At 45.3% G+C, this 12,519-nt stretch overlaps 1 protein-coding gene across 1 annotated transcript in view; it reads right to left on the bottom strand.

The window, feature by feature from the left end:
* PDE4B (phosphodiesterase 4B) overlaps positions 1-12,519 on the bottom strand; it is a 148,405-nt gene that overhangs the window by 118,254 nt on the left and 17,632 nt on the right. The window contains exons 2-3 of the mRNA XM_031603929.2: positions 7,596-7,705; positions 5,554-5,789 (exon numbers count right to left, since the gene is read on the bottom strand). Coding sequence (XP_031459789.1) covers positions 5,554-5,789; positions 7,596-7,637 — 278 coding nt within the window. The 5' untranslated portion in view covers positions 7,638-7,705. The remainder of the gene's footprint in view (positions 1-5,553; positions 5,790-7,595; positions 7,706-12,519) is intronic.

Raw genomic sequence — 12,519 nt, 5'->3', positions numbered from 1 at the left:
ATCTACTGCACACTGTCACCACCTGGAGAAGAAGCTCGAGTACTGCAGGCACCCAATCCAATTTCCTTCTAGATTTTGATCATTTCCTCCATCATTAAAACCACTTCAGAAGAAACCGAGCCCTAGAATTGGCCACTGGGGAATGACTAACAGTAACACAAGCTCACAAACACACAAAGCATTACAGTTAATTGGTTAATTAAAATAATAATAAATAATAATAAATAATAATCTTTAAAAGGCAAGACTCCAATAGCAGCCAATTCTGTCAGAGATAACTTCCTTCAGACCTCAGAGTTCTCATTTGGCTCTGACAGACAAGTGAGGCATAATTAACACCATACATATTAGAAAGGCAATGAAGCTGATGTGGGGTGTGGAGCACAAGCCTTACGTGGCTGAGGGAGCTGGGACTGCTCAGTCTGGAGCAGAGGAGGCTCAGGGGAGACCTCATTGCTCCATAACTCCTCAGGGGAGGCTGTGGTGAGGTGGGGGTCACCCTCGGCTCCCATGTAACTGATGACAGGACGAGTGGTGATGGCCTCACATTGTGCCAGGGGAGGGGCAGGTTGGATGTCAGCCTTCTCTGAAAGAGTGGTCAGGCACTGGAACGGGCTGACCAGGGAGTCACCAACCCTGGAAGTGTGGAAGGAAGGTGTGGATGTGGCACTGAGGGATGTGGTTCAGTGGGAAATACTGGTGGTAGGTTGGGCTGGGTAACCTTGGGGGCCTTTTCCAACCCTGGGGAGTCTATGATTTAATAGACATCTATGCCCTAAAAAGGTGTGCTCCTTATTATATTAAGCACACAAACTTCTCACAGAATTCTTAAAGCAGCCTCAATCTCCTCATGCTTTGGGACAGACCACACAACAGCTTTGCCACAAACACTGCAGGTGCCCCCAGGGGCCTGAGACAGACCCCAGCCCTGAGGAAAGGCCTCAGGCTGCTCTGGATGCTCTGCACAGCTCCCAGCCCACTGCTCACACCCTCATTCCTCCCACACACCCTGACTATCACAACCACCACACAGTGCTGCTGAAGACATCGTAACAACCCTTATGAAAACACAGGGGCCGTGTGTACAAAAGCTGCCTGTAAGGCTTCTGCATTCAGACTGCCTCTGCAGACCCGTATCCTGTACGCTCCTTCCCCTGTATGATTTACAAAAGCTGTTCTGTACGTGTGCTGCTGTGCCATTTCCACACAAAATGGTATTACACCACAGCTAGCTTGCTGTTATTGCTTTGGTTCCAGTCTGCTCATTTTTTTGCTGGTTATAGCAGCACTGGCCTCAAGAAAACACAGTTCTCACAAAATAAAAAAAGAGCAAAAACACCCTGAGGAGCAGCTTTATTTTTAGGTTCCCATGTATCTTCAGTGGCAGTGTTATGTAAGTCACGGCCCAGCTTACACAGCTTACCTCTGTAGTACCACTGGCAGGCAGAAGTAAGGCAATTCCTGAAAAAACATGGCAGGAAAAACACTTGAAAAGCAATCAGCCATACTTTATCCTCTGCTGCTTCCCAATAACACAGTCTGTACTTGAACCCTGTTAGTCCTTTCTTCCAGTCAGGGGCAGCTGTGTTTCCTCCATCAGCACACTCTCAGCCCACTGCTGTGGCACAGCACCGATACTGCAGATGAATTCTGTAAGCTCAAACCAAACCAAATTTCCCCTAACCTGTATTTTTGAAAGGAAGCAAAGTACTAAAGCTGCTGTAACACAGTCTGGCTATGTTCTCCATTGCTACATCAGATTTTGCAGAGCTTGGAACCATACAGCCCTGTGTACAGCATGTGGTTATTTCCAAATCCTCACCTGAGCTCCACGATCTGTATCAGAACTAATCCCACCTGATTTCCTGGCATCCTACAGGCAGCACAACTATTTAGGTTCTAGGCTTACCCCAGCAAGTGCTGATGGAAATCAGCCAAGATCTTTTGGGTATACAGGGGTAAAGTGCTGGTTTGAGTTCTTTGTTTTGGAATTGATTTTGTGCTTTTCCCTTCTTAGCCATCCATTTGTCTTCACAGCTTTGGATGCCAACACAACTCTGTGATGGAATTATTTCCTTCAGAGGCATCTCAGCCCACCCATTACCCTCCCTAAGGTTAATGCACACAGATGAATACCCCAGCAGAAAGCACTGCACTTCACAGATGGGGCCTCTCCAGAATTGCTCTGGGAAGAACAACAGATACATTATTACTTGTAAAATCCCTCCCAGGATTTCAGTATGAAATCTCATCCGATGACAGAGACATCTGGCATCTGGCATTCTGGTCAGTGCAGAGCCCAAAGAGCAAAATGCTTTGGAGCAACAGAGGTAAGAAAGTGTCTGAAGAAACCATCAGAAGAGCAACAGCATTCCAGCACAAGCACACAATAACGAGTGTGCAGCAGAGATTTCTGCACTAGAAAGACACAGAGAAACTGGTAGAAAGTGGCTCAGCAGAACGCATATCCCAAAGAGGCACACAGTAAATGTATTCCCAAGGACGTGATGGAGTTTGCAGGAGCACTGACCCCAACAAAGGCAGATCCCTGGCCAGTCCTTCCGAGCGTTTCCTGTTCAAAGCAATCCTTCAGTGATGGGGCTTTGATTTATTCCTGCCTCTCCAGAAACTACCTTCTTGTTTTTCTGTTCGAGATGATAAATTTCTACAAGGACAACAATGGTTTGCACAAACAGGAAACAAAAGCCCAAACCAAAGTGGTTTCTTTGTTCGGTGCATAATGCCCACGGAAAGCCTCGCTTCCATCACACTTGCTCTACGTGACAGAGACAATGTCCCTCACAGAGGTTTTGCATGTGCTCCTGAAGGCGTACTGAGTATGGCAGTGTAATGAGGAATCTGTGTTTCAGAAAGTGAGCTGGTGTCACTGGAAAGCCCTTCCATAGCCTTACAGTCAGCAAAAAACCAGATGATTTCTCTATGCGCAACAGGCAAATGAAATCATAGAATCATAAAATCCCAAGGTTGGAAACGACCTTAAATAAGTTAATAATAATAAATAAGTTAAGTAATGACATCTCAAAGAATTAGGATTCATGTCATAACAACGAGGTATGCCACAACTCTCTTTGGGGCTCTGCACACACAGAACAACTCACAGCAAACCTCCATGCTTCTGAATGAGTCCCGTTGGTCTCCTCTAGAAAGGGCCTCCAAATTACAACTCTAAAGCCTCAGGAGAAAAAAAAAAATATATCATACAAAGGGAATGTTAAAAAAAAAAAATTACAGCAAATGCAAAAGATTTATCTGACAGAAAACCCAAATCTGGGCCCTACGTTATTTATGCATTTCAGTTGTGCAAATCCCAGATGTCCTTGACCTTTAAACTCACAGGAGGGTTCCCCATTGCATGCTCCACTAAATTCACCTCTATAACAGCACCAACAAACTCAGCCCCTGCAAGTTACAGCCAGACTGTACCAAAAAAAAAAAAACAGGCCAGAACCATCCACTGCATTCAGGATTTGGCTGAATAATGGGTTCTTACCACAGGGCCCCATTGTTGCTTACTTTATCCTCTACTTTTCCTTCCAATCCTTAACTTTTGATGTGCTTTATTCCACCACTAACATGCATGAGCTTGCCATGCCGTCAGACTTCTCTCCTGCTCCCAGGATCTTGTTCCTGAGCAGTAACATCATTCTGCAGTTACAATTCTTTCATGCTCAGATACATCACTTTATGCTTATCTGCACTGAAATGTCCCTATCACTTTATTGCCCACTCACTGAGTCTCTTAATGCTCATATCATCCCAAAGCTGTTCCAACACAACGACATAGAGTGGGCTTACAGAAATGTAAGCTGCCTCTGGGGCGTATTTCACACAGGCCTATACCCCAATACAGGAGCTGAAATAGCTTTGGGACCAGATCCACCTTGCACCAGCCCCACACAAATCCCAAATATGTGAACACTCAATAACTTGAAACCATGGATAAGCAGGACACGTGTGTTACAAGGGTTCTGACCAGCACTGCAAGCAATGAGCCACGTGCAGCAGCAACACCAAGCTGCCCAAATGGCTACAAACAGATATATGTGATTCAAGCAGAATTAAGAAGTCAGAAGCCAATTGCTCATTGATTAATAACGATAGAGGAGTAAGCTGAGTACCACTTTGAAGTGTTTTCTCTCTGAGTGGCACACCATTCCAGAAAAATACACTTGTGACACCATACCCGTGCACTGAGTCTCCTGTGATGGAAGAGAGGAGCAGCATTGCCCTCTTGTGTCGTGATGGAGCTAATCATCAATTCACTGCTGCTACCAGCATTTCCTAAGTCATGTATAAAGGTTTATCCAAAGGCCAACATTACAAAACTGCACATTCTGAATAGACAGACTCCACATTGTCTTGTAGTCAGGATTACAAACTGTTTAACACACACAAAAGAGAACACTCTTAATATGCTCATAAGAGATGAACCAACCCTTTTATTGTCAAAACACACTATCCATCTGAAATTACAAACTCATTTTGTTAACTTTATTCACAGTAATTAAATGCAAATATTGAACAAAAGCCCCTGCCAATTCCTCTTTGATTTCTGTATCTCATCTACATTAAGTGCATCGCTTTTAAAGTACCGTAACAAATTAATTTAGGATGTCCTCTACCATTTTTCAAATGCAAATTGCAATGCTGGACTTGAAGACTGAGTGTTGAGCTTAACAGAAGCTAAAACCAGATTCAGACTATGAAATAATGAAGTGAATACACCTTGCAGCCAGCAAATAAAACTGAGAGCAGAGTATGTAAAAACTTGAACCCAAAGTGCTATTGAAATTTGAAGCTAAGAGGACAAGATTCACTGCACGCTGCAATGTCACTGCAAGAATCATATGGCAAGCTGGACTTCTCACTTTATATTGCCACCAAATTCTACCACTGCAATTCCAGTGCATGACCACTTGCAGCTTGTCTTCCTCTCCCTGCCTCCAGGTGAATTCCCTTGCTTTTACACTTAGAATTCAGTTTCTGTTTTGGAACTCAACTCACTGCATTCCCCTCCTGCCTTTAATGTGCACTCCCATAGCTTCTTTGGGACTTCTGCTGAGCTTAACATCAGACTTAAGGGTTTCCTAACAAAGAAAGCCTTCTGTTAGCACTTGGACAGAAAACAGCCCAGAAGCCAAGGCCTGGATCTGTCACAGAAGAGTTCAACACCACCCTGAACTCCTCTATGGGTGAAAAGCTAATAACACAAATCCCTTCACCAGAATCAGAAGTTACAACACAGCAGTTTCTTGGAGATGCACAAAAGTGAACAAAAGAGGTCTGCAACATAAGCAGAGTTTCCAAAAGGACAAACAGCTACTCTGCAAAGCTCACTCCACGATACACCAACTGATACACATCAACAATTCTAATAAATTAATAAATTATTTAGTGCCTTTCAGAAAACAAAAAACCACAAAAGCAATACCGCCATAACAAACAAAAGAACAAACAACAAAACACCAGAAAGTAACAACAGTCCCCAAATAAACAACAGCATGAGGTTCGTAGCAAAGGAAAATAACCTACCAGTCTTGGTAAGTGGTGATTGCAATACTTGGAGGTGCCAACAAGGGCAGAGTCGTTGGTCTACAGACGATGTCTCTGTCAGGTGTCCTCGCTTTCTCTGTTTGTCTTTGGGATAGTGGTGGTAACTGCAGGTTGCCAGAACAGCACCTTCTTCCTCTCCAGAGGTCTATGCCCAGAGCATGGCTGGAAGTACTGAAGGACTTGCTCAGCCCACACTCCAGGTAATCCAGAGCATTCTGCAAAGAGAAAAGCCACTGAAGTTCTGCAAACAAATGGTTTCTCCACGAGAGTAAATCACATGCAATCGTTCTGTATTGCAGGTACAGCTACTTGCAAAAGATAACTGTATAAAACGCTGGCAGAGTTTGACTGCACTGCATTGTTGCATTTTCAAGCTCATTCACAACTTGATAAAACATTTGTAACATGTCCAAGCTAAATTCAACCCAATTCTAACCTAGCTGAACACTTCAATCATCCAGGTCACTTTGGTGACATCAGCTTTTTCTGATAACATTCCACTCAACATCTTTCACAAGATTCCTCTCCACAGCACAAATGTTTTGGTTTGCCTCTTGTTTTTGTGATGGTTCACCAGGCAAAGAAAGCTTACAAGAACAATGAGTTTGGATATATGCCAAACCACCCGCTAACGTAGTGAGAATTTCCACTGAGTCTACCTGGCCTAAGCCTATCCTTTCTAAAAGAAAGTCTCTGTTTCTCTGAGAGTTTCCACTTCTTTCTATGCCTCTATGATCACAGAACTGGTTGTCAGCCTTTCCAAGAAGAGCAAGAAGGCTCTTTGTGTTGGTCTTGTAGAGTTTAGCTAGTCCAACAGAATTGTTCAATTCCAGTAAGGCTATCTCTGTACTGTGCAACGAGTTGAAGCTGAAGGGTTATTACAATAGGTGTGCATATATGTAGCAACCTCTACATTCTTACTCTTCTGTTCGCTTCTGAATTTTGATCTCTTCCCTGTTCTCCCCACCCTTCTGAGCTTTGAAAAATAAATGAGTGGCTTAAGTTTCCATAATCAATCCTTAGGTCCTTCAGGGCGCGCTGGTGCAGATTCACGAAGTTACTAAAGCATCAAAATCATCTAGACAGAAGTTGAAATATTTGGTCTGCTGTGCTTCCAAAAATAGGCCAGAGAGCTTCAGACCCAAACCCTACTCTTACAAAGCACAAATTCTAGCCAAAATACTCCTAAAACCCCATAAAGGGATTCAACGGAAGGTCTCACTTGTCTAAAAAATTATTAATAAAGGCCAGTCTTCAATTGTCTTGTTATCACATAGAACTGCTGCACATTTCTTAGGCTCCCATTAGATATCAGATGTCTGTTTTCATAATCAGCAAAGACTGAATAGACTGTGGCAACCCTACCAGCAGGTGCAGGCAAAGTGACTGCGAAGCAGCACAGCATGTACTGTGAGACTGTAAAAGAGTCACTCAGCTGCTGGAGGAGTGCTGCAGGATGCACCAGCTCTCACGCTCTACTCCTCCCCTGTATTTCCACGTACATTTTTGTGGCTTTCCATTTTTGGAGGGCCCCAGCTGTGACAAGCAAGGCAATTAATGTTGTAGTTATCACGCCATCATTACAAACTGCTGCATTTCTCCAGAGAATGGGAACTGGCTTTTAATTAATAGAAGATTATGATGACGATTAACAAGCATAGTAATGGAATAACATGCATCATCGCATTAGATGTTCAGCAACTACCACAGCAAGAGATGCTGAACTGCTTGTAAGCATAGAAGTACAGCACATGCACAAACACAGGATCCAGAACAGAGCTTCCCCAAGACATAGAAACGTCCAGCCCTCTCACCTGCCATTATAACACTGAGCAAAGAAGAACTCTTCAGAATTCATAGCGTGTTTGTTTTATTTACTGCTTAATGCACGAACTGCAAACAACTCTAAGAAAATCAACGAGTCACTGAAGCAAAACCAGCTGATACAAAGACAAAAGAGACTTTTGACCTTACTTTATAGAGTATTGGGAAAAGCACATCACGTTTTTGAAGAAACGTACCTCATCTGCAGTCACTGCCATGACACTTCGGCTTTTCTTCATTATTGAGATTAAGGTGTTCCCCACTAATAAGAACTTGCTGTTCAATTCAACTTCTTCAGACCAGCAGCCTGAAAGAAAAAACAGCTGCAGCTTTATTTTTGAATAACAACCCATTTGGGGTAACAAAGTAGGTAGCTAACTGCTGGTATCACGGCTGATTGGTAACTTGCTCATCACTTCCACCTTAACACCTGGCAGCTGATGTTAGGCAAGTGTAGCTCTCCATTAGGAAAAGGCAATTTAACACCTAGTCAAATCATGTGAAATGTAATTGGTGTTCATAAGGCTCTGCAGCCTAAGCAAGACCAGAACATGCACAGGAATATGGGATCAAAGCTAACAGGTTCTGCTTACAAGGGATTTTTCTTTAACTGAACCCTTTCCAGACGTACAGAAAAAGGCTTGTGCTGGCTCTGACAGAAGCCAGTCTGAAAAACTGTAATTCAGAAAACGAACTGCATTTCTATGCAATTCTAAACTTGAACAACAGCTCACGGCCATTACAATGCCATCCTGGCACACACAGCAACACAGCCACTCTGATCCCACCGAGCACCCAGGTGGCAGCAGGGAACAGCAGCACAAGGAGGGAGCAAACCCAGTGCTCCCAGCCCTCCGCTCTTGCTTATTGCTCACCAAAAGGCTGTGTTGCAAGTTGCACAGCAAGAACACTGAAGGTTTTCCTTTTATTTCCCTGACAAATGAGGAGGCCTGCTGTGCCACTTCAGTGTGCAGACAAGGCGCTGTGCCCTGCTCCGAGGGGCTGCAGCACGGCCCTGCTTGGGGTTTGCTGCTGAAGCCCCAGCTGTGCAGTGGGAAATGCTTTGGGGGCTTGTAAGATGGCATCCACTGTGCCAGATCGGGGAGTCTGAGCTGCGTTCAGCTCATCTGGCCGCACTGCACTGCAGGCTCAGGAGAGCAGAAGGCAGCCCAGGCTGCCTGCCGAGCAGAGCCCTCACACAATGCCAGTGCCAGAGCCATCTCACTGCAGCCCTGTGCTGTTTGTGTTTCCCTGGGCTCAGATGTCCATGCACACCTACTCCTATGGCAGCCAAAGGCAGGAGCTCTGCAGCCCCTCCAGGCACACACAGCCTGCAGCAGTGCCAGCACACAGGGCTGTGCTCCATCCCATGCTCTGGCACAGAGAGAGGCCCTGAGGGGCAAAAGCTGGGGCAGGCCGAGGTGCCCAGGGCTGTCTGATGTTGTGCCTCAAGGAGTGAGAAGTGAAGGCTGGGCTGGTCAGGAGAAACTGCACAGAAACATCTCTGTAAGGTTCACAGCCTATTAGTGGCCTAGTAGTCACACTGCAAAGCAGAACAGAACTGCAGAATAAATGGAACGATTTTAATCCATCTTCAACAATAGTGAGAAGCTAAACAGCCGTGTTATAAAAAGAATCCCAAAATGACAGTGGACAGACAGCAAATGAGATGAGACACGGGTAAAGATGACAGCGCCAGCGCCATGAATTCACAGACTAGGGAAATCAATTCTGGCGTGACTACTTGCTGCCAAAAATATGCATTCCTCCACAGCATACAGACAAAATTCTTGAGAAAGAATAAAAGGAGGAAGCAGTCTCCCAAGCAGCAGAACGAAGGAGGGTGCAGCTTTCTGGCAGAGCTGGATCCTACAGTGCTTCTTGGACGTGGTCTGCAGGCACGGTGGGGGTGGGCTGGGGCTGGGCTTGGGGATCTCAGATGTCTTTTCCAACCTGGATGATTCTATGATAAGTACAAACCTGTGGGCTCAAAGATGGGTCTGCTGTGCAGGCAGAAGGATGCCGACAAGGCACAGGTCTTTGGGTTGCCAAGCTAAAAGAAAGAACTGTTAACACTTGGTGGGTTACGCCATGCAGGAAGACTAATACAACTATAAATAGCTCATATACGAGTGGTGATAATAGCTCACTGCATTTATACCAGTGATGAAGAATCCTTCACATTCTGAAGGAAGACACGGGAGTCGTAGAGTCACTGAGGTGGGAAAAGAGCTGTAAGATCCCCAAGTGCAACCCCAACCCACGAGTGTGCCTCTCGTGGAAGCACCAGTGAGAAATACCACGAGAACTACCTAGCTCAGGAGGCGTACCAAAGAGAAGTAACAGAGCAGCAGAAAAAGAAAACAAAAAAGAAACAGACCGAGGAAAACATCTTTGGAAAATAAAATCCAAGAGATGTTCTGAAAGAGAGTCCAAGGGAATGTGCAGCTGAACGCCGGGATCAGAACGGACACTGGGGAAATGTGGAGGGATGGACCACACGTACAAGCAGACTGTATGGAACCCCTTATACCACAACATCCTTTCCTTTGTAACTATTTATCAATTCGTTGGTGCAAGTTTAAGCAGAACACTGAAAATAACACGATTTAAAAAAAAAAATAATGCGGACTGCATTTCTGAAAAGGCCACCAAGAAAATCTGAAGGCTCCCATTAGCCATGACTAAAGCTGCTGTTAAACTCCAGCCCATTCTTTTATTATGTGTTTCTGACATGTGGGATGAAGATCGGGGGGGGGGGAGGGAAAACAAGTAAAACAATGCAAATTCCCCACCCCACAGAGGCTACATCAGAATTCCTTTTTGCCAGGCACATTTTCTAATTCGTGCCACCTTCTGTCACAGGCAAAGGGCTTCTCTCTTCTACCCACATTACCCAAAAAGAAACGACATCCCAGTGGGCTCCGTGTGGCCAGCAGGGAACGCCTACGAGCAGCAAGGTTCTGCAGCAGGTTTTAGGTTGCAGCCTTTCAGTGCTGTGGCTGGGTCCAATCCATGTGGCCAGCATGTATGCTAGGCAGGGTACGAGATCTCTGCTCCAACTGAGCTGACCTAGTTCTTACTCCTGAGTGTTGCTGTGCTGGCTGACCACGCTGTTTGAAAATGACAACAAATGCTCCTGTGATTTCAGGGCGGTGAAGCCTTAGACTGAGGGTGTGAATTAACAGCAGGGTTCAAGGCTGGCAACTGACAGTGCCGAGGATAAAACTACAGGGCTGCATGTGATAAAGTCTGCTTTTCCTACGCGCTCTTAAAAATAGCTATTCAACTCATCCAGCGCGAAACCCACTATTTAAAGATATTGCTAAAGTGCATCTCAATGTGCAAACTGTTTTGATTTGCAGTTCCAGGCACACATTTCACCACGCCACTGCTTTCCTCCCCGTTCTGGTGACAGGCAGACCAGCCTCTCCTCCTGGACGCACGGATGAGCAGGGCCAGGAAGATCACTTCTCTGCTGCTCTCGCTGTGCTAGAGCTTTGGATCAGAGACAGGTTCTGCAAGCAGGGCTGTTCATCCAGCTGCTTTCCTTTTTCAAGAGGGCAAGAGGCAAAGATTGAGAGACCACAAACCAAACCCTAGGAGATGAGGGCCCCCAGTAGCCTAGGCAGTGCTGTGCCCCTTCCATCCAGCTCCAGCAGTGCTTCCAAGAGCACATGTGTCACCAGCACTGCATTCATCCCAGCAGCCCAACGCTGACCCTGACAGGTCCTGCAGAACCCGGAGATGGTCAGAGATAAAAACAGCAACTGGAATGCTGACTGAACAGAGAAGCCTTGCAAAGGAAAGGGCTGCAATGAAGGGGTTTATCTGATCGTACAGATAATTGCATCATTTGTGAGCTCAAATTGCATTCAAACAACCCAATTCTCTGCAGAGATCACCTGAACTTCACAGGGCCACACAGATAGGGTGACACAGACAGACAGGGCAATGTGGGGTGACGGTCACCAGAGAATGCAATAATCCCACATCTACTCCTCCCAGACAAAGCACATGGGCTTGTACTTCAGATCTGGAAACAGCACAGGGAGAAAAAAAAACCTTACGTGGACCTAAATTTAGGTAAAAGCAAGTTGAGATATCACTAGCAGTGACACCAGTGACAGCTTTGCCTTTTAATAAAGCAGCCCCTTGATGACCCAGGACCAACAGCAAAGCAAGGCCACAGCTTTCATACTTTGTACTGCAGCTGCAACGCAACAAAACTGCAGATTTACCAGCAATTGATAAGAACAAGCAATTGTTTTACAGAGGATATCCCACGTAGATATTTGAGAAAGTCCTGTCAGAAGGACGATGCTGCAAGTAAAGAACCTGCAATAACTTCCCTGCCCGTGTTACCGCCGGGGAAATTATCCTTATTAACACAGCACCTCAATGTTCATTAGGAGGTTGCTTACTGCGATATCGCTGCGGCTAAGCGGATTGCAAAGACTCATCTTTTCTCTGGCAACTTAATCACTGAAGCTGAGAATAACCATGTGGGTTCATCCCAGAAATCACAGCCCGAGCAGAGCAAAGAGCTACAAAGACTACCTATTCTATTATTTTTTTCTTTTTTAAATTAGATTAATGACTTTAAAATTGTATTTCCCAAACCCTGTCTACTCTTGTGGTCAAAGTCAATTCATTTAGAAACAGCCTGGGCTGTGACAAAGGCTGCAGTTTGCTGGTGGTACCCAGAGCATCCAGGACTGCCAAGGTCGTGCTATTAAAAGACACACTGCATACCTTCCTTGTTCCTGTGCCAATGACAAGCAGAGCCTCCCACTCCTCGGGCTGCAGCTGAGCACTCGGAGAGCACAGAATGATTATTAATTATGCTTTAAAAAAAAAAAAAAAAAAAAAAGTGTTCATTTAAAAATACATCAGAAGAAAAAAAAAAAACAAAAAATCAGGGTGTCAGAAAAAGGAGTGTTGTTCCCTCAGCTTTGTGGATAGCCAGCAACACGGGACATCCCTGCATCACCAGCACACAGCACCTGCCCCATGTCACTGATGTACTCCTTGCTCTCCTCAACTCACCCCACCATTGCTTTAGTGACAAGAGGAGAAGTTCTAAAGTCCTTGGGGGTGCTTCTCTCCGCTGCAGCTCAA

This window comes from Phasianus colchicus, chromosome 9 (genome assembly GCF_987193195.1).
Source record: "Phasianus colchicus chromosome 9, bPhaCol1.hap1.1, whole genome shotgun sequence".
In the NCBI taxonomy this organism is placed as follows: Eukaryota; Metazoa; Chordata; class Aves; order Galliformes; family Phasianidae; genus Phasianus; species Phasianus colchicus.
The sequence above is the reverse complement of the archived record's forward strand: the minus strand, read 5'-3'. Positions and strand labels throughout refer to the sequence as shown.